A 22,995-nucleotide genomic window follows, 5' to 3' on the forward strand; every position below is an offset into this window, starting at 1 on the left:
TACCATCATGAGGATGAACGTCTAGCAGGCATGAACTTCCACTCTGGACAGTGTTGTAATGTGGGGAGAACCTATGTTCACTCCCTCCCCCCTCCCATCCTCCCCAGCAGCCAGTCCTCCCGACCCCAGAACACCTGCGCTCCCTTCCTGGAGGCTTGTCCTCAGCATGTGGGTTCCCTTTCTTTTCAGGCTTGTCTTTAATGCACAGCTGCTACTTCTCTCCACCTTCCCACCCAACTATTAGAAAGTACATTATAGAAGGGATCAGAATTCATAACTTAAAACCTCAGGACAATCCACCAGTTGCCTCTCCCAAGGACATTGGTATTTTTCCTTTCTCCGTGGAACATAACATTTTGTCTTCTACAATATGAACAGTCAGCCAGGGGAAGAGCATTTCTTAGGAGGAGTCTTGCCTTTGACGTATGCGACCTGGAGTATCCTCTGCCTTCCAGACCGTCCTCCTCAGAACCCCTCACTCAGCTCCCTTGGCTATCAGCTCCTCGGGGTCAATGCCGACCTCCAAGGTTTGAGGGCTCTTGGCTGACCCTATGACGTCTCCTCCCAAGTTTCCCACAATGCCTTGTAAAGTGTATTCTGGCAGCTTCATCACTAGACTGTAAGATTCTTAGTGACAAGGACAGCAGCTTTTGCTTCTAGACCCATGTCCAGCACAGTGACTCAAACATGAGTAGTAGTAACAGAGAAAAAATTATATATCAGAATTATTTTAAGTACTTTGTATGTATTAATTTACTTACTCCTCACAATACCTCTACATAGTAGGTACTATTACATATCCCCACTGGACAGATGAGGGGGCTAAAACAGGGTCTATGGTCACACAGCTACTAAGAGCTAAAAACAGAATTCTAACTCCAATAATCTAATTCTAGAGACTGTGTGCCAGGCCACTATTCTTCGTTGCCTCTTTCAAATACATGTATACATTAAATATACTCAATAAATGTTTTTTGGAAGAATTTTTAAAAATATTCAGATCCATCGCTTACAATCTGTATGACCCGGGAAAAGTTAAAGGCCTGCCCATTTTATTTCCTTTTCTGCACCCCCTTTGAGGGCTAAATAAAAAAAGGCCCTGTAGTCTGGCTAGCACCATCATGGATGGGTTAAATACATGCTAATTCCCCACCCAAATGGCCACCAATGGGGTTAACTCTCTTAGTGAGTCTCAGGCAATAAAAGCTCAGTTATAGATGCAAGTTACTAATTTTACCTGCAGTGATCATTTGGCCTATAATTAATATTTCCAAGTAGTATTAGTCTGTACATCAACATACACACACTCTTTGCCCAAAGCAAGGTCAGTCACACACTAAATCCATGGCGGGGGGGTTTCCTGCTGCAATTTCCCTCCCAATGTACAGGAAATAGCAGTTAGGCCCAGAAACCAAGCACCAGCTAGTTAGGCCAGCACAAGGCGGGCTGAGGGGGCCTGCCAGCCACCCAGGCCCCAGAGAGCCAGGCTCCACCAGTTCCGTGCTCGCTGTGCACAACAAACTACAAAGGGGGTACCAGGAGTGGTGTTCAAGGACATTTACATGACAGGAGAAATGGTAATCTATAAACTGCTGATACCAGAGACAACAGCCGAAGACAGAACCAAAAAGATGGATTTCAGCACACTTTTGCTTAGGGAACTCCTACCATACCTGGTGACTAAGAAAGGGCTGAGAAAGCTGCTTTGGAAAACCACCTATAGGTGGCTCTAAAAGGAGTGTTACACCCAAAGAATCCTGGACACTCATGCAAATCATTGTTCTAAGGCTAGAAGGCACTCTGATAGGATATTAAAAAAAGAATATATGTTTTGGAGCTAAACTGACCTGTGCTCAAATCCCTAGTCTTCCACTTATTGGAATATGGTCTTAAGAAAGTATATTTGTGTTTTAATTTCCTTATTTATAAAACAGGTAATAACGCCTACTATATAGGGTTGTTGTAGGAATTAGAGCGCATATAGGTTAAGCAGCTAACATAATGAGTGGCACATAGCAGACACTCAGATTTTCATGTATAATTATCCAGCCTGAGCTCAGCTAACACAAAGAAGTATTCATTGCAGGTTGATGACTGCGAGGAAAGTATCCAGCCATGTACTAGGAAAAACAGACATTTACTAAAGAAACAAGAAACATTGTACATAGAACAATTACACCACAGCAGGCACTTCGGGATCTCACACACAGTTCTCCCAACTGCAGCATGATGCTCCTTCTGCTCTGGTAGCAGAAGCCACAGAGTGAATTTTGCCACAACACGTTTCACTCCAAGATCCTGCATCAAAATTTCAGACACAGTAGTTTTTGGAACCCCCAGATCAGCTTCTTGTTCTCGCACTGCCAGTCACCAATCTTTGCCAATTGCAGCCTGTGCACATTCAACATTCTCAGGTATTCTGCTTGTTACAGATCCAGAACATGGATCACTTTCAACAGATTCTCAACCATCTTTAAAGCATTTATGCCACACTTTTATTTGTGCTGCACTCACTGCATCATCCTTGAAAGCCTTCTGAATCACCCGAATAGTTCCCACGGAGGAATGGTCAAGCTCAACTCAAATTTGATGCAGATTCGTTGTTCCACTTGCTCAAGTCATTTTGAATGTGATGGCCACATAGTACACATGCTCGCTCAACAGCATCTACTGCCCCCATTGACTACCACAGTGAAGTCGTCATTGTTCACACATGTTCATTCCAGTCCACTCTCCTTGGCTGCCACGTGACATTGATGCCACGCAAAACGTTCTTATTATATTAATAATGGCTGGACTTTTTCAGGACAGACCTCCTATTATCCATTCATCTATTCATTTATTCTCTGAATTATTAAAGTGTGCCAAACAACAAGTATTCAAAAATTCAGAAAACAGTAAGTCCCTATCATCAAGGTTGTATGAGAAGACATAAAGGAGCATTCAATTCACGGCATAGGTAACTATCAGCTACAAAATTCTGATACCATTACATACATACACCCATACGGGGAAACACTGCTGTAGTTTGGGGCTGCAGAAGCTTTCACTTTGGAGGTGAGTACTTTGGCTGGGAGGGGTGGTGGTGGTGGAGAGCTAGATGGATTGAGAACATCGTAAGTCACGGCTTGCCAAAAATGTGGTTTTCATATTTTGTTCTACATCTTAATTATTTCATATGCATTTTATTAGTAGGTCAGTGTAAGAAGAAGGTGGGACAGGGAGTTGGCAAAGACTAATTGCTCTAATCTTAATTTTTATATGAAAATTCCATAAAATTATTTCTATTCAAGTCCAAGGGGGAAAAAAATGGAGAATTTGAACATATCTAATGACGTCATTGCTCTTAGCTACATAAGACTAACACAACTGAGATAGCCTCTATACAAATAAGAACAATAAATATTTTAAATAAATGTACCACAGTTTATCTAGGTCTACAATAGTCAGAGAAGCTTCAACTAGCCAAGGTCTGATTCATTCTGATGCTGAGATACTATCAGTGCAGTAAGTCCTCACTTAATGCATAGGTTCTGAGACTTTCATCAAAACAATGTGTAACGAACCCAATTTCAACAAAGGCTAATTGGTATAAGCAAGAGTTACACTCCTAAGGCATCTCATCAACATCACAAGGAAATGAGGTTGAATGAAACAATGTTATTCGAGGATCTGCTGTATATGGCAACATATTAGGGATAGGAAAACCATCCTTCAAAGTTGCCTTGGGAGACTCTGAAGCAAAAGCAAAAGCACCTCTATTCTGAATATCAAAGGAGTAATCTACTCATTACCATCCAAATACTGAGAGAGAAAAAATGGTTTTGCTGCCTTACATAATTAGCTCAATTAATATAAAGCTCTGACTGCTATTTGGTCATGTGGCACTAAAAGGGTACACGCGCTAGCCCTGGCCACTTGTTTAAAAAAAATAAGCAAAATGTGATATTTTCACATTATCCAAAGCACTGAAGATATGTAACTGAGATACTCAAAATCTGCTACCAAGAAGTGAACATTCTGAAAAGATAAGAACAGTAGAACTAAAGGATTTGGTTTAGCACTTGGGCAATTGGTTGGTTGCTTCTCTTTCCAAAAGGTGGGAAATAAGAACGAGCAGAGACCTGCAAACTGACACGTGCAGCAAAAGGAATATGGCTTCTACCTGAAGAACTCCCCTGAGGTGGCTACCTTTGGATTATCTGTTGGGGACTTCTGTTTTCTTTACTACTTTCCTATATTTTCAAACTTCTTACAATGAACATATATTTTTGTAATTCAGGAAAAAAAAAACACTTGCATCTAAAAAAAGTTACTTAGAACAGATGCAAATAAAACTCCCCTGGTCTCCTTAGTTGTGCTAATCTAACCACTGAGCCTACACATGACTTACAAGCGTAGAGAAGAGGGTGCCAGCTCCCCCAGAATCCTGCTGTCCACCCTGCTGGTTCAGCAACTTCTATCGAGGCAGTCCTGTTCTGCTGTGACAGAACAGCAAGAAGCTAGGACAATTCCTGGGCAAGTGGAATGGGGAAATCAAGGAAATTAAACAAGGCCAAACAGTGGGAGCAACTTACAGCCAGCTGGTGAATCACAAGACCTCATTTCCCCTAACTAAACACACTCTGAGAGCAAATGGTTTATACTTTTCCTCCCTAACCAGAAAATACATAGCTTGAATCTCCCTCGTCTTGAAAATAGAGAACAGAGACCCAATTAGTGCCATTTGTGCCAGCTAAATCCAAGGACAGATGAAGCCAAGGGAACAAATAACAAAAAACCCATTAAAAGCCAGACAGATCCAAGATAAAAGTAAAACAGTACAGCGGACCAAAGGATATTCCCAAACCCCCTTATAAGCTCATTTTTACGCATCAGCATATTGGAAGTGCACCTGGAAAGCTGATGAATATTCTGCTGCAACCCTCCCCACTAAGACTCTCGCCCTAGAAGAAAGATAAAAAGCCCTCAGGTCAAAGGCTCAGGGAGGGTTTTCTCTAGATTCTCCCCCCCCCCCCCGCAAGTCCCTCCCCGCACATGAACCTTTTATTTCCTCCTAAACTCTATGGGTCCCAAGGCGACTTGCAGCCTGGGTAGCTGTGGGCAGTGGCAGCCAGACTTGGGCTCACCCCCTCGACCCTGTCTCCAGGGCCCCCTGTTTCTCTGACCTCTCAGGGAGCTGACAGCAGCCCCTCCTTGGCTTGCTCCTTTCCTGTAAGTTTTCTAGGAGCCAAAGCAGAGCACCGCCCAGGCTCTCTCCTGTTACTTCTTCTACCCCCAAGTCCTTCCTTTGTCTCACTGTCCCCAGCCTTAACGGACGTACTCTCAAAATCACCTAGTCACATGTTGTGAAATCTTTCCTGCTGAAGTCAAGAACTCACACTCTACAGACCCGCTCTGGGCTGGCTCCTGTTTGGTAACACTGCTTCTTCAGAATGCTCACCCCAAAGCTGTAATGATCCCCAGATGTGTTTTCCAGGGGCACCCACTGGGTCGCAGGGCAATTGGGAGCCGGTGCCCTCTGATCTCTGTTTTCCTATAACCATTCCCTTTTTTGGACCATAAACCCAAATACCTAAGACCCATAAGTACTCTTTTAATTTCACGGATCCCCAACCTTATCACCTCAGTCAATCAGAAACCTAGTATGCTTTTTTCCTAAACAAGGAACCTTTTAATAGATGTACTAAGTTAGCTAACTTAGACTGTGATAGCTGCCAATACTGTGGACGTGCGTTGTCATCCCCATAGTTTTTGCATTTTATCAGGTGGGGCAGCACAGTGACCTATACACTGAAAGGGTGGAGTGGCAGAACATATTTATAAGCTCACGTGAAAGTATCATTTTTTTGCTTATTTGTTGTTTGCACTTAGAACACTGCGAAAACCTAGCTTACAGCAAACATAGCCCTGTGTTTGGTATTAAGGAGACAAAATAGAAAAAAAGAAGTTTCTGACCTTAGGCAGTAAAAATCAGGGGTGAGAGACACTTACAAAAAGAACTAAAATATAGTCTGATTGGTACAGTAAAAACAGAAGTGATGTCAAGGTATGCAAATACATCATTCAATCAGAAGACAATAATCTCTAGGACTGGGAGAGATTCATGGATGGTGGTCTATAAAAAGTGTTCTGTTGAACAAGGGACATAAATAAAGGCACAGAGATGTGAGACAGCAGAGTCTACTTAGGAAATGCCCAGGGTGGAGACGTGAAATGAAGAGCATTTTTGGCAATGAACTCAACTGGTATAAGAATCTTGGACCTGTCACATGTGTTCCTTCCCCTATTTTCCAGTATCTTCATATTGTTCAAACTTCTGAACAGTGTCTGATGGTTCAGTTTTTTGCCTGTGGAACAGATGATGAAAGGTGTTCTGGAATAAGCTCAAGAAAAAAAGAGTCAGGGACTCAGCAAGCTACGTAACTCTGGCCATTGCACTTAAACTCTACCAATCTCAGTGATCTCAGGTGGGAAAATATAATGAGAGTGGTTGAATAATTTCTAAGATTTCAATTCCAAACCCCAATTTAGGTCAATTAATCAACTATCTTTTAAGTCAAGACACCATATCCTGTGCAATGGTATCAAATCTGAACAACACACCATGGCTACTTTCAAAAATTTCCATACACCATGAAGCAAAAGAGAAACATACTGAAAACAATAGCACAAGAAAGCATGTGAGAGGTATAAGAAAAGTACAATATCTGCAAGACTAAGGAAATTCAGGAACAGTTTTGAGGCATAGCATGGAGTCCAGTTGAGTAGAGGGTACAAGAAAGGACAGTAGAAAATAAACCAGAATGGTTCCCTGGAACTGTTTTGAAAAACATTTAATGCCAGACTGAAAAATTTCCATGCATATACACAACTTTCATACATTACAGAGGTAACATTGCTGATCATTAGAGAAAGGAGGAGGATTCCCCAGGAATGGTCCTGGGACAATTGGTTACTCACATAAAAGAATGAAATGAAATCTCTAACTCAAACTCTTACATACACACACACACACAGCAAATCTACTTAGGTGGATTAAAGGCATACACACAAAAGAGCAAATTATAAAATTCAGAATATAGGTGAATATATTTAATGAGATTTAGGAAGAATCTCCTAAGCACGACACAAAAGAGCTAAGCATAAAATAACTGATAAAATTGATTACATTAAAATTAAAACTTCAGTTCATCAGAACATAACAAAAATTCAAGTCATCAGAAAATAAAGTAAAAATAATGACTTATTAATTCCAATCACACATTAAGGATTATTAATTATATGTCTCTACACACACATATATTTAAAACTCCTATAATTCATAAGATAAATAGAAAAAAATGAGCAAAAGTCTTGAGTAGGTGTTTCACAGAACATAAATGGCAAAATATATAAGAAATGTTTAACTTCATTAGTAATTAGGAATATGGAAATTAAGCCCATGCAGCTATAATCATATTATACCCACTAAATTAGCAGAAATTTCTAGGCCTGGAAATATTAAATGTTGGCCAATGCGAAGTAATGGAAACTCACATATTGCTGAAAATTATTTGGCATTATCTGGAAAATTTAACACATTCATGCCCGAGCTGTTAGTGCTCTACTCTTAGATATATAAGAAACACTTGAATGTTTAATGGAAATTTAAAGGTAATTGAACAAGTTTTATAGAAATACATATGTGTGTAATTTAAACCATAAGGCAAAACAGTATAATTCTGGTGTAACAGCAGACGTGTACAGGAAAGTTCCTGATAGCAATTTTCATAATAGAAAAACATCTGAAAACAACCCAAATTTCAATGACAGCAAAATAAATAAGTTAATTATGGTTTAGTCATACCACTGAATACTGTAGTTGAGGGCAGTCAATGAAAAATAGGACATGAAACGGTAATGTAGATGAAACAATACCAGGCATGAAAAAAAATTGGTGAAGACTATAAATATATCTTTAAAAAAATCAAAAGTAAACTGTGTTTAAAAGTACATCCATATTGGTTTAAACTATTTATAGAAATAAGGAAATAAGCACAGAACCTTAGGGGTACCTTAAAGGTGAAACACAGAAAAATGTTGATAGTGGTCTACTTTAGAATGGTATAAATTCATAGATAATCCATTTTAATTTGATTTTTAAAGTATATTCACATGCAACGATTAATAAAGCACAAAATGTTTTACAGAATTTGTCTGTGATTTAACAAATAAAGAACCCCTGGGAGCTGTGAATGGAATGGTAATACGAGAAAAGCTTGCTTTAGGAAGAAATCCTATGCCCCGTTTCCTAAAATGTCAGAGGTGTGCCAGCTGTCCCCGATAACTTTTTAGTCATGACCATGGTGCTGATAGGGACCTTGTCCTACACTGTAGGGGGAACAGCAAAGCTTACATTGTTCAGACACCAAGACTAGTACAAAGACATGAACCCACTCATAAATATGGTCACCTCTATCTGGGCCAAGGGGACTTTCGGTGAGGGGTAAAGCAAGTAGGAATCTCCATTCCTTCCATAATGCAGACACACTGCACAACCTCCAACCCTGTGTTCTTAAAAGTCGCCTCCCTTACTTCATAATGATGCCTATATTGAATATAATCTCATTCCTTCTATTAATTCCTCAGTGCTTCCATTCTAGCAGGAAATGTCTAGCTCTGAAAGGCTGAAACGCGTTGTGCCAGCATCCAATTTCACTCACCCAAGTCATCTGAGACCCTGAGATACGACACGGAACGATAAGGACTAATGCAGACGGAGGCGGTTCGCGAGCGGTCACCTTCATCCCGAACACTTTTGCTCTGTTAGGTATTTTTAAGTTTCTTCTCTAAAACTCAAAAAAAAAAATCACTTCCTACATTTATACACAATCCATGCACCTATTAAATCAGAGGTTCTCAATCTTGGGTTCTCAAAAAGAGAAGAACTTAAGGAACTTTAAAAAAAAAAAATGTCCGTCGGTCCTCGTCCCTGAGATTCTGATTTAAACTTGGAGACAGAGTTCTTGGCATCAGCTGGTTGAGGATATCAGAATTACACTGTTTCTCTTCGGAATTTAAATGCCAATCATGTGTATTTCTATAAACCGGGGCTACGTTAAACATTTGGTGGACACCTCACCTCTTATCCTACTATGTTTCAATAAAACTACTTAAATGTACCTTAATCTATTAAACATCAGTTTTGAATGCATTGAAAGCACTCATCTATCATTTTCTCACTTAACCAACGATGACAATATTACAAATGTTAACCTTCTTGTGAATTTAAAAATGGATTTGGATGATGACTAGTGATTTGTAAATTTAAAACCTGACCACCATTTCCAGCCGCGAGATCTTTCTCAGATAATTGCTAAAAATATCCAAACCCTGAATATTTTGACACCTAATCTCCAAGAATCAGAAGTTTTCAACACCCTAGGAGTCTTACACTTCCCCTGCAGGGTGGCTTCAACATGAATAATTATCATGATAGAGTCACCACAGTTCATAAGCTCCAGCCCAACCACAGGGATTGCTTTTTGCAAGTTACCACGGCCTTCAGAGACGCAGACTTCACTTTAAAATCAAGAACAATAGACTACATGAGAAGCAACTGAAGCTTTTAAAATTATATCCATGCTCTTTGGATGCAGATTTATGGCCTTTTGAGAACATCGTTGGTATGTTGCTGCCAACATCCAACACTTTCTTCTAAGCAGCACAAGGCAAATGCTGGTGCACTTTCAAGTCTACTCCAGCTAGCGACCCTCGAGGCCCAAAGCAAGCAGCCATTTCAGTAAACCCCTCATGACACAGACCTCGCCACCCATTCAAACTGGAGTGTTACTTTTCACCAAACATGAAAGATCCAGATTTAAACAGAGAAAAATGGAAATTGGAAGTAATTTACTCATCCAGATACAAATTAGTAGCTATGTGGTAAATACCTTGGGTAAAGCGTAAGGTTCTGAATTCTAACTCATGGCACTAACATCCCATCGTTATTAGCAAAAATGAAGTGAAAGCATCTTCCTATATATAGATTTTTAAAATATACTTAGAGAATATTTAGGATCTACTAGTGGATCCATACTGACCAAGTAACTAGAACAAAAGCTTAAGATTTACCCTAAATTTCAATTCAAACCTAAAACATCTATCATGTAAACCCGCTTTACAATAGCAATTAGTTCTTCTACACTGAACCAACTTAAGTACCTCAAATCATAACCCCCAACAGTCTAAGATTAACACCACCACCAAAGGGGGAAAAAATCTGTCCTATTTCAAAGGCATTTAGAGAAATATAAACATTTTAAAAAAAAGGAAAACATTCTTTAACAGAAGGGTAAAATGATCAATACTCTTTAGGTCTTCTGATCTTTTTTTTTTTTCCATTTCTTTGTGCCTCTATTGATTACTTTGATTTTTATAGTCCTGAAAAGGAAAGAGGCAAGAACAACAATGAGAAAATGAAAACACGGATTCATGGGCCAGCTCTGGTAGAAATGACCTCTAAAAACCAAGCAAACTACTTTGCTTCTTTAGGCGTTGGCAGTTCTTTTAAAGATATGGACTTTGGCCTAGAAATTTTAGGGTTGTTTTCAGCAATATAATTTTATGATTCTTCCTTACAAATGGAAAATAGAAGTACAGAAAAACTCAGTGATCAAATTAGTGTTTATCAAATGTTAAATAAAAGGCTACTTAAATGCTTTTTATTTCCTTCTTTTAGACAATGGTCCTCCACAAAGCTTTAAAAAAAGCTTTATATGAATCAAAGACAATTATAGAAAATGAGGATCAGCTGAGTCCTTGATCCTTTCAATCTCAACAAAATGGAAAGAAGTCACTGATTTGAGACAAACTAGAAGGCCAAATGCTGAATCTTGTGAGTTTGAGTCAAAGGTATTTTAGTAAAATAATTTGAGAAGACTTCAAATCTAGAAGTGTAACATGAAATGTCATATTATGGGGGGGAGCAAAAATGGCTTTACAGTTGTTCATATGGAAAAATACAAGCAGGTTATGATTATTACAATAGCTTTATTAACTCTGGTTTGCACACTCAAAACTGCAAACCTACTCTTGTCCTACTTTTGTCCCACCCTGTGTATGGTTTCTGTTAAGAAAGAAAGTCAGTCTAGCAACCATGGGCCTGTGCCACCCACCTAAGCAGCAATGAGCTTATGCGCTGGAGGGATTCCGAACCCCTTCAGCCAGTTTCCTCTCAAGCCAATTCTGTTGCTATAGTTGCAGAGATGAGCGTTAGTTTACAACCACTGGTTTAAGCGAAACTGATACATAACATTAAATTTCTTTTATTGTTGGGACATTCTTGAAAATGCTTAAATCACAGCTTACCAACATCATCCCCCAAGTCTCACTAAACTTGTCCTAAACATTCTACTCCCAGAGCATTTTTTTTCCTGAAAAGTTTTGACACACATTCAAAATGCTAAGAAATGCTTCCTGAAATGATAAAAAAAAAAAAAAAAACTCGAATAAATGGTACTGAAAACAACGGCTGGCATCACAAAATGTTAAGAGGAGAAATAGTTTTAAAAATAATCTAGTTACTTCTCGTTTGAGAAATGTCCCAGGAGAACAGGAAATGAAAGCAGCATGTTGAAGGACCGTGGCCTCCAATTGTCTGGCCCACCCCATTGCATAAAGAAGAAGGGTGTTTTGACTTGAGACGGGACAGGGAGCTAGAGAAGACTGAGAATTGGGGGTTAGATGGGAGGCACCGCAGAGAAAGAGGAAAAGGGGAGCCCCTGAATTAACGAGCTGACTTTCAAGTCAAAAGTGTGTCTACAGCTCAAGTTTAAGTGTTATTAATGCCATTTAAATTAATAGCATAGAACCTTAATGATATGTTTGCTATAATGATGATATATGACATTCTACTAATATATAATACATACACACAGATCTCCATGCATGAAAGCACTTAGCACCTTGACAATTATTAATAATTGGCTGTTCAGTGATGGCCTTCTCTGCTGCGGGATGTGAAGTGATAGAGTAGTCTTTCCCACACTGCTCTCCCACAGGTTCATGGGCATTTCAACCTGTCTGCTGAACTTGGGAAAAAAACTCCATTTTTTTTTTAATTCAAAGCAAAAAAAAAAAAAAAAGTAAATAATGAATTTTTTATTTTATGTATTTCTTTAAAGCAAATCCCCAAATACTTACATGCCACCCACACATCTCACACTAATCAAACCTGTAAACCTCCTGATTGCTTTTATTAAGGGAAACAACTTAGGAAATTTCCTGATGCGGGCTGCTGGCAATCACTGCAGCTTCTGGGCTCAGGACTGAGGGGTGTACAGGGTTGTCTGTTTAGGTGCAGGGTAGTTAAACTCATTCCACCTCCTTTCAAAAGGCTTGTAACACACACTCCTCTGGCAGAAAAGTTTATTTTCATGGTTTTTATTTTTTTCCCCTATGTCGTTTTAAAAATAGGTTAGATAATTCTTAAAAACACATTGATGAACATTGTTTTTCTGATATAAAAGACTTAGAGCTTGTTTAATAACTGCTGTACACAGAAAGAGAAAATAAAGCACATGCACACAAAATTAATAATAAAGATTAGGCATTTGATAAATAGGCAGACTGAGGAGCTAGTACTATAATTCTAAAGACTATCTGGTGTCCATAGTGGCATCATTAAAAATAAAACTACAGAACTAATTTGTGATTTTGTTAACTTTAATGGACACTATAATTTCTTTTAAGAAAATATTATTACTTAGCAAGTTCCTCAGGATATTTTACATGCCACTGTTCCATTGCTACAGTTTACCATTTTTAATATATTCAAAATTCTACTTTCCTCCACTCACTCCCGACACATGTCCTACAGCTCCCTGTCCCAGGTGGGGCTATTTCTGTTTATAAACAAGAGAAACATAACACTGTGTACCAAGAAGACAATATGGGTATCATTTTAAAATGTTTATTCATTTGTCTCCTACGTTCATACCTCCTTAGCCCTATGGCAAATGTAATGTGAACAGAATGTTGTATCATTCAATTTAACTGTAATCCATCCATTGGTAATAAAAGAGAATTACATGGTAAAGAAGTCAAAAAGGCCCAGACACCATTTGGCAACTCAGCTTCTAGTCTTCATACTATTTATTGCTCCCTGTCTGGCTTCAGTTGAAAAAAAAAAATCTCTAATCTTTAATGTCATCTTCAAATACTGTTATCTATTCGATAACGGGATGGATGTGAAAATACAAAGTGATCAGAATTGTCAAAGTATCTTAAAGTGTCAGGTTCCATGCAAATGCATTATTACTTAAAATAGCTGTCCACAATAGCATCACATCATACACTTAATTATCTTTCTAGAATAGTCTATCTAGGAAGGTAGACTTCACAATATGTTAAGAAAAAATATATATAAAATCCTCTTACCACTATTTAGTTTTCTCTGGGAATTAAATTTCCCTGAATGTTTCATAACAATATTGAATACATTTTAGAAATTTTAAACTCAATATTATTTTTGCCTTCATATAAAAAGGTTAAAGTAAAAAAATAATAATATTTAGCACATGCTATTGGACAAGCACTACCAAGTACTGGGTGAGTAACAGTGTACAATGGGCCGGCAAAGTAGAGATAACGGTCCTGTGGCAAAGACAGACCCAAACACCAGCTCCAACACATGTTGTGGTAACAGTCCAGCTGCTTGGGCAGCACCAGTACCCCATAGGAACACTGCTGATTTTTTTTAAACCAGCTGCGTTTAAGGGTGTCCAACCCACAGCCTGCAGGCCACATGTGACCCAGATGGCTATGAATGTGGCCCAACACAAAATTGTAAATTTACTTAAAACATTGAGAGCTTTTTTTGTGATTATGTGTCTCAATGTATTTAAGGTGTGGCCCAAGACAACTCTTCTTCTTCCACAGCAGAAGTTGGACACCCCTGCATCTACATCATAACTAAAGCCTCCTTCTCTCATTACCCTGTACTCTGGGTCATTTTAAATGTAGCTCAATATACAATAAAATGTAGGAACACAGAAAAGGGTTAATAGCGCTTCATATTTAACAAATCTCTGACTTTGGGCAAACAATTCAACTTCTAGAGGACTGAGTTTCCTCTTTATTACAGGAAATTAATTAGATGCAGACATAAGTCTTCAATTACTTCAAAATAAAATTTAAGACTTTTAGAGTATTGCATCTGTAACTTTACAAATATTGGAAGAAAGATATTATATTTTATCAGAATGGTGCTCCCTGAATGTCTATTAGTTTTATGGGTGGCTGTAACATTTATGTAAGTTAAAACTGACATTAGTGTTTGCTAGTCTTCTACTGGCATTTTTGAAATAGTCTTACACTGAATTTCACTTTATACTGGCTTCCAAGTGAAAAACACCACTGAAAATCACAACCTGAATTACTTATCATCTGCGGCCCTGCAACCCAAAGTGTGGGCCATGGATGATGTCATCGGGGAGCTTGGCAGAAATGCAGAAATTCAGGCTTCTCCCCAGATTTACAGAATCAGAAAGTGCATGTTAACAAGATCTGCAGTGATTCAAATGCACATTAACACTTGAAAAGCACTGATTTGTGAGTCTCACAAATTTCGCTAATATTACCAGCTTAGTTTCCATAACCCATGATCATTTATTTGCCCCTCCTTCTCCCAGTAGATTGTATTAAATTAAATTCAAATAAAGATGATAACTTCTAAATAAGCACTGTTGCTAACAGAAGCCACCAATCACTTTCACACAACTCTAAACAACATACCCTAAATATATTTAGAGGCAAATCTTCTCATTCAATATTTAGTAAATACATTTGCTTTTATAGTAAAGTTATGAAAATTTATGAATGATATTAAACACGGGTCCTTGAAGTAGTCAGAAGGGTTCCTTCATTTGGGCCTCTTGTATCTCCTGTCTTTATGCCTGCTTGCCCATGCTCTCCCTTCTGAAAGGTCTGCGATGTCATTTTCCCTTGGACTTATCTAATTGAGAAATTACACTTTCAATTTAGGTAACAACGAAACACTTGTAAGTCCATCCTTAGTCACGTGGTTGTGATATTTTCCCACATAATTCCTCCTATCCTTACAAGGCTGGGTTCAGAAGACCTACATGTGCCAAGGTCTCTCTCTTTCTAGGGAGGAAATCTCTTTTGCACTTTATGAACCAGAAATGTGGGGTCAAAAAGTCAATATCCACACTAAGTGGAGGTGCATCGACCTTACTTGGAAGACAGCTTTCAGCTTTGCAGTTTCCTTATTTCTGTAAGAAACTGTCAGAGGAACTGGCCAGATAGGAAGAATACAGGCTTCACCATGCTCTTGTCCTCTTGGAAACAATACTAGGAAATAATTTATGCCCTTTAGTGCTCTGATGTCATAAGAGAAGCATAATATGTGTTTACTATTTTTACTCTAGCCCCATAAACACAACCGTAATATGTCTGCCCTCAATTTCCAGTTCAGTGCATTCGTGGGGGGTGGGGGGTGGGGAGGGCTGGGGCGTGGGCAGGTTAAGGATATGATATGCTGGCCACACCATACTGCACAGAAACCCACTTTCAAAAGAAACACTCCAAAAGCACAACAGAGTTTGCAGTAGATTTCTAATGCAGTCCAAACTGAATACATTAACATCCGCCTAATTCTGAAAACTATCTACACACGGCATGTGTATGCACACAATAAGGCCATACGATGCAATGTGGCACAAACAATTAAAAGTTCTTTTCAAAGTGGAAATGCAAAATAGAATGAATATCTATTTTCTATAAATGAATCTAGCCATCTGTCTTGCAAGAGCAGCAGCAGGAGTCCCCAAAACAGCAGAAACAGCAGCCTCTGCTGTTAACAATCTATTCTCAAATCTCATGCTCCACATTTTCCCGGCAAACAAGGCTAAAAATATAAGACGTGCAACAAATAGTCTCCTGGGATCTGCCATTCCATGGATGGTGTATTCAATCAGAGTAATATTTTCTGTTGAAATTCAAAATTGAAAAAAAAAAGCAAGCTATCACATTAGAAAACCAGCGTTCGGAATGTGAAGCGTGAATCCAATCCCAAAGTATATTAAGCTGAATGGTGAGAGGGTGGTTGTTTTCATACAACATAAATCTCTGAGATTTATCTAAATATATTTATAGATTTATTTAAGCTACTCTAAATTCCTCTACAACTCTCATGGTTATAGAGATAGAATTTTAGTTCTTTTGTCACCAAAATATAGGGTCATTTTCTCTTCTGCAGAGTTTAGAAAACTAGCCTTGCTGTGGGCTCTAGAGTTGGACTAAGTAAGTTCAAATCTGGGCTCCTCCATATACTAACTCCGTGGCCTTGACCAAGTTATTTAACCCCTGTGCGTCCTTCTTTTCCTACCTTCAAAATGAGAACAATAATATTACTTACCTCATAGAGTTATTTTAAGAATTGAGTGAGTTTATGTGTGGAAAGCTTTTAGATCGATGGCACACACTGCATACAATAATTACTATTATTTTTTCATATTCAAACGAGGCTACAAAAATGCTTCCTCCTAAAAATAAGCATAACATAAGAAGTGGCAGCAACAGGATGGTAGCTCTCGTGCCAACACTGGGCATGTAGGAAGTGAAAGGGTGAGCAGGTCGGTGCCTTTATCTAGAATGTTCCATTGACAACGACTGAGGGAAATCTCCATTGGTGATTCCATTGTGCTCTTAGTTCATGAAGGCATAGGGATAAGGAGGTCAGAAGGGAAGACAATGACAGAGCTGGTCAAGCGACACCGCCTAGAGTGCAGGATAATCAGAATGGCAAAGGTGTCATCAAGAAGCAAAGTGCATCTGGGCTTCCTGTGAACACATGAGCCCATCCACGAAGAGGACACCCTGCATCCCCACCGCCACCTTTCTCACAAGGATGTCATGGGATAAATCATTCTCCGTATACCTGTCCTTGGGATTAGATTTTAATCCATTGCATCTGGGCCTCTAGCCTCCATATTAAAAGAGGAGAAAGGTAAGTCCTAAGGGACAGGTATCATATATTCACTATCTCCTGATAAACCAATTTCTTGATAAGCCTTTAAAGTTGACACCATTTTAAGGTGTATGCGCACGCATTGATCCCTGGCTGGTGTGGCTCAGTGGATTGAGTGCCCGCCTGCAAACCACAGGGTCTATGCATCGATTCCCAGTCAGGGCACATGCCTGGATTGCGGGCCAGGTCCCCCGTAGGGGGCAATCGAGAGGCAACCACACATTGATATTTCTCTCCCTCTCTCCCTCCCTTCCCCTCTGGCTAAAAACAAATAAATAAAAATCTTTTAAAAACACACATTGACAAGTCACTAGGGAGACAGAAAAGTGCTACCCTGACTGATAAAACATCGGGGTCTGGAGGGACCTAAGGGATTCAGGGAGAAGGTTCAGAGGGAGCTCACGGAGCATTCATTGGCACCTTAGGTTCTCCCATCCTGGAGGGTATCGCTTGAAGAGCCACAGGCCCACAGAAGGGTCATTCAAATAGTAAGGAAGGATGGAGCGGTATTATTATTTGTCATAGTAAGACCATGAAAAAGGGTGACAAGTACTGTGCCATTAAAAAGCCCGGTCACAACAGTTCATCTCTTCTTAAGAACTGAAATACTTAAGAGATTTCTTGACCCTAACACTTTGTAGGGTAGGAAATGAGGGTGCCACTGGTCTGCCCAAGCTAAGAGCGCAACTCAAGAGTCAGAAAAAGACCAGCCCAGCAGGAAATTCTAAGAAAAGTACCCTTTCCTCATAGCCCTCGGGAAGGACAGCTTTTTGAGGCAAGGGAATGGAATGAGGACAAGGGGCAGGGGTGAGTGCGGGTGGGCTGATAACATTTTATTATTAAGGAAGACATGACTATAAATGTAAAACTGTACAAACTAGGTAGATAAATAGATTTAAGTATGCAAACCATATGACCCTATCATGCCTATAAAAGAAACACGTACTTCTTTTGTCCTTAAGGCATTATTACAGTTATTATAAGGAAGATCTCATCATCCAGGAGAATCTTTAAAGCAAGAAATTGTGCAAAGATTCAGTCTGTCTAATATATTATCTCCCTCCCTGCCTCTAGACCAGGCTATCTTATGGGCACTATCTCACGCAGGGATCGCCAGTCCAACAGCAGTACTCCTTTTTAGAAAGAGTAAAAACAAATCAGTATGACAACATGATATGGATTCAATTAGCACTTGGCAGGTCACAAATAACTTTTAAACAACCTTCTTTTAAGTTGGAAAGTGTTAAAATATACATCAATCATGGCACCACTGTGCCTTCCTTTCCGCGTACCACCAGTCAGGAACGTAAATCTAGAGGGTAAGGCTTGCTTGCAGGCGAAGGAAACAGAACATAGCTATTTGGGTCACTACTGGTTTCTGCAGATGCTCTCTTACGCCAAGGATCTTCCTCCTTGAGTATATTCAGAGCCCATCATCAAAAACCCCCCTCTGAGTTTCTGGAGGTTGTATATTAAGTACAGAAGAGGAAAGGAAAAAAAAAAAAGGAGTTGGTGGAATCATGAAAACAAATGGTGAATAATTGTAAAGAAAATGCTACTGAATTATTAAATATTCTTATATCATCAAAGCAAATGTCATCATTCTATATGTCCTGTTAACTAGGGAAGGCAGACTATCTTTGGTTCAAATCAACCTGAGAAGGCTTGCAGAAGAAAAATTAGCTACTTGTATAAATAGGAACCACCTAGGGCCAACCCAAAAGAGCCTGGTGAGACTACTGGGCAAGCAAGCCTCAAAAGCACACCTTATCTTGCTTTTAATGAATGGCCACCTCCCTGGGCTGGGAGAATTTAAGTAGCATTGAAATACGCGCTCTGTTCTGAAAATTCCAATTGTGCCCACCTGTCCAAGTCCAGGTGCACGTGGCTTCACAGGTTTTCACAGCCTGCTGACTGAGGAATCTGACAGATGTTAAGGGTAATAGGCTTCATGCCCCAGAAAGTAAAATATTACAAGGGAAATATTAGTCAGATTTAGTGCTCCACTCCATGTGTCTCAAACATTACTATGATCTGTGCAACACATTTGCTGTAAATAAGTCTGCAGAGTGTACAGTATGTTTTCCAGGAGACTAAAGAACAGCTTGCAGACAAGAGGTGCTAGCCTTAGTTTCACAGCCAGCAAAACTTGATCCAAGAGGCTTTTGGCATGTCTCTACTTCTTGTTTGGAGCTGGCTTCGAGACAAATCCACCAACCAAAGGCTAAGGGTTCAGGACATGGAGTATGTTACTGCTAGGTATTCCACATCAAAAAAAATAAAAATAAAAATAAGTGCTAACTCAGACATTTAGATTAACGTCTAGAAAAAGAAAAGGCCTTCTTTTCCCAATGGCAGCATATTAAAGACAACTCAGAGCTGACTTTGCACAGGAGGCATTCTCAGTAGTAAATGAAATGGTTGAAGCGTGTGCTTCTCCCGGCAAGGAAAAAAGAATCACGCTCCACCATCACCCAGTGCGTGCAACCACTGAGGCTCATTGCTAAACCTCTCCTGCTTTTTCAAAAGCCTGCTCCACTAAAAAAAGAAAAGATAAAAGAAAGAAAGGGGGAGGAAACTTTTCAGGAAATGAAATGCAAATAATCACTGAACAGGATCATAAAACAGAAAGCCTCAATGTACTTTTTGTTGTTGTTGTTTAATTCTTCATTCCAGGCAGCACGACTGCTTTTAACACACCGTTAGCTCTTATAAAAATGCGATAATATTGGCTCCCTCGTGATCGTCCTCAATCCTTTCCACTCTTTCCTGTCTCGCGGCCACTCAGGATGTGGTCAGGATAGCCAGCAGAGCACAGGTGACCAGTGCCACCTCTCACCAGACAACCAATAGGTGCATCATTTAATGTAATTACATATTCTAAGCCTAATGGATGCCACAGGAGGAAACAGAAAGGTAAAGAGACAGGCTGGAAGGAGAGACGTCCGGATTATTACAAATGTAAAAACCACAATACTCAAGCTATGTGTAAACTGCCTCTGATCATCTTCAGAACAAGTCCGCAGGATTTAAGTTCACGCTCCTTGTCCTCGCTCAAGGTGGAGCTGAAACCAGTTGCAAAATTTCACTCTGCTGGAGCCCAGAGGATCCAGGAAAACGGGGTGTACGTTTCTAAGCCAGAAGAAAAACGTTTTCCCTTCTGCTCCGTGGGGCCCCGCGCTCACTAGCTTCCTAGGCGGAGTAGGTACACGGTAGGGAGAGGACACGCCGGGTGAGCGGCCTCGGGCCAACTGTTCCTCCGCGCTCTGCACTGCGGGCGCAGTTAGGCGCGGGTGGTGCACACAGCGCTCCCCAGCTCCCGCACACACACAGCCTCCTCGAAACAAAGCCCAGTGCTGCCTACGACCCCGAGCTAGGGTCGCCCGAGGTGTGTCAAGCTTAGCGGACTTCAGCCTGGGTGCGGCTCCCCGGGGGGAAAAGGCGCCCTCTTCATTTCAGCCCACCCTACGTAGATTCCCATCACCCGGCCCCTCTTCCTAGGAACTCTCGGACACCACTCTGAGCGCTCACCCAAGAACGATCTCGCTTTGGAAGGAAGTGGAGAAAACGGGGGACAGCGAGATTGGAGGCAAGAGGTGGGTACTCCAGTCTGCAGCAATTGGGGAGGGCTTGAAAAAATGGAGCAAGCGAGGGAGTTAAGGGTAGGGGCCCCGTTACAGCAACCTGTAGGATTGCAACTGATCGCAAACTTGGGGTGGGAGGCAGTGGTCCCCTCGGAGGTCTTCCGCCCGATTCCCACCCAGCTGGGGCTCGGTGCGCAAAGAGGGCAAGGCTCAACTTGGGAAGCCAGCGCCGTAGGTATAGGTCCCACTCGGTCTTACTGCAGCCCCCTCGCCTCGGCCCCAAGCCTCGCCGCTCGCTTTGCCCAGCGCTTACCTCGGGCAGCCGCAGCCCCCGCCGCCCAGAAGCACAGCCCCAGCCAAGGGAGCCACCGGCGCGCTCCTTCGGCGCCTCCACCCGCGGCGGCCGCTCTCCCCATGATCTCTGCCTGCTCTCAAGTGCGGTTCCTCTTCCACGTCCGGGAGCCTGGGAGCCCGGGAGCTGCACGGCAAGCTAGGGGCCGAGCGAGACGGTCCCGGGGGTCTTTAGCGAGTGACTCTGCTACACGGCCGCTCCCTACAGCAGCCGGGCAGAGCGCTCCCATCCGTCGCTAGCTGGACACCCAGAGTGAGAGCGCGTCCCCATGGTCTCCCACGGTTGGGCTATCGCTGCCGCCACGGCCGCAGCCGAAGTCTCCCGCTGTACCCGCCGCGGCCGGGTCCGGGACTGTTGAGCGGAGGAGCGAGTCCGCATCGCTAATGAGACCCCCGCGGCCGCCCCGTCTCCTCCCCTTTGAGCGGCAGCCAATGAGCCGGGCCTGGGCGGGGCGGCGGGAGGGGCGGTGGCCGCCGGCCGCTAGGGGCGGGAGGCGCAGGTGAGCCCCGCGGCGACTGCGTGCGCCCCTAGGTTTCTCCACGCTCGGCAAATTGCCCCGGCTGCCGGAGAACTGAAGCGGGTCCGCGTTCGAGCTCGCGGAGACCAGCGCAAGCCTAAAGACAGGAGCAAAGCCGGCGGGTCTCTTGGAGGCGAACCCAGGAAGATGTGGAAATCTCGACCGCCTAACTCACAGTCTGCTGCTTCCGCGGAACCTCTGTTTTATTCAACTTTGAGCCCTTTCACAGTCTTGCCTCTCCTGCTTCCATTTTTTTTTTTTTAAACAGCGGATCAGATATCACTACTGAAAATTTTAAAGAAAAAAAAAGATTTTAAATGCCAAGTTGGGAAAATAGAGAATAAATCCATTATTGCAATTATGCTAAATATGCACGCATGTAAATGAAGAGGTGGGGGAAAATTACAATCATAGGTGTGTGAAGGGTTATATGAAAGATATTCATTCCTCCCCCGTTCCCTTGTCTGTGACCCTAATCACTCTCGGATCCCCAAATTTTCAGAAAGTTCTCTCATTTCTGGTGGCTCCTATTGCGTTTGTTTTAATCTAGGCCCTGGGAATTGCCTTAATTCTAAGTATTAGGGAAAGGAAGTCGTGCTGGGGCTTCCATAGAGGGCTTTTCTTAAAGGGTGGGTTGTTTTGATCAGACAAATCTTTATTTAACCGCTTTTCAAAGTACCTCGTGGTTGCTTCTTATTCTCCCATATGCACCTGGGGAGTTGACCCTGGATCCAAGGTTCCAAGGTCAGAGCACCAACTTGACTCTCACAATATCCGCTCCGCCCCCCCCCCCCCGCTCGGCCCCCAACGGTGCCGTAACTCAGCCGGTCAGCATGTGTGTCCTCTTTTGCCTGGTTGACCTCAGTAGGAAATGAGGTCTTAGGCTGAAAGAAAGACAACTTTCTCAACAGTTCCTCACTGTCCACACTCAATACTGATACAAGTACTTTTTAAAAATCCTTCTTGCCCAAGTGCTATTTGTTCCCCCAAAACACCTTTCTCTGAAGAATAAACAGCTTACAGCGAGGTAATTGTTCTGGATGAGGTAATTGCACTCACTCACTTTCTTCCAAAGAAAAAGGGGATGATAGGCAGGAAGATTGATTCCCTGATCAGCACATATGGCATCCCTCCCATGAGGGCCACCAGACATGGGCATGTCAGGGAAAGGAACGAATTGTTTCCTCTAGTCTTCTCACAGCTCAATAAAAGGTTTGGGACCTGGTCAAGACAACCAAGCTCTGGGGAAGGAATGCTTCAAAGCAAAGTGATGTGGGGCTGGCTAGGGACTTGCCTGAAGATCTCTTTAGACTCTTGGTAAATGAGGGTTTTGTCCTTTTTTCTCTGAGAAGGTGAAGGTGAATTGAGAATTAATCTACCAAATATGCTTTTCCCTGTCTTCTGGAAAATAGTCATTCACCCTCCAGCTTTTCTTATCCTTCAAGCTATGTGGCGGTTCTACCACAAATGAGTGTGTTCATTAAAAAAGAGAAGAAAAGAAAAAGTA

At 41.4% G+C, this 22,995-nt stretch overlaps 1 protein-coding gene across 3 annotated transcripts in view; it reads right to left on the minus strand.

Annotated features, from left to right (window-relative positions):
* The window catches only part of UNC5D (unc-5 netrin receptor D), a 470,270-nt gene extending 449,235 nt beyond the window's left edge, over nt 1-21,035 (minus strand). For 2 of the 3 annotated variants that reach the window (XM_054566043.1, XM_054566041.1), the window contains exon 1: nt 20,933-21,035. In XM_054566043.1, the coding sequence (XP_054422018.1) occupies nt 20,933-21,035 (103 nt within the window). Of the gene's footprint in view, nt 1-20,402; nt 20,409-20,932 lie in introns of all 3 variants that reach the window. The other variant, XM_054566042.1, reaches the window with a different exon arrangement.
* Nucleotides 21,036-22,995: the final 1,960 nt, after the last annotated feature.

This window comes from Pteronotus mesoamericanus, unplaced genomic scaffold (assembly GCF_021234165.1).
Source record: "Pteronotus mesoamericanus isolate MK-2021 breed Mesoamerican mustached bat unplaced genomic scaffold, CSHL_Meso_final contig_169, whole genome shotgun sequence".
Classification (NCBI taxonomy): Eukaryota; Metazoa; Chordata; class Mammalia; order Chiroptera; family Mormoopidae; genus Pteronotus; species Pteronotus mesoamericanus.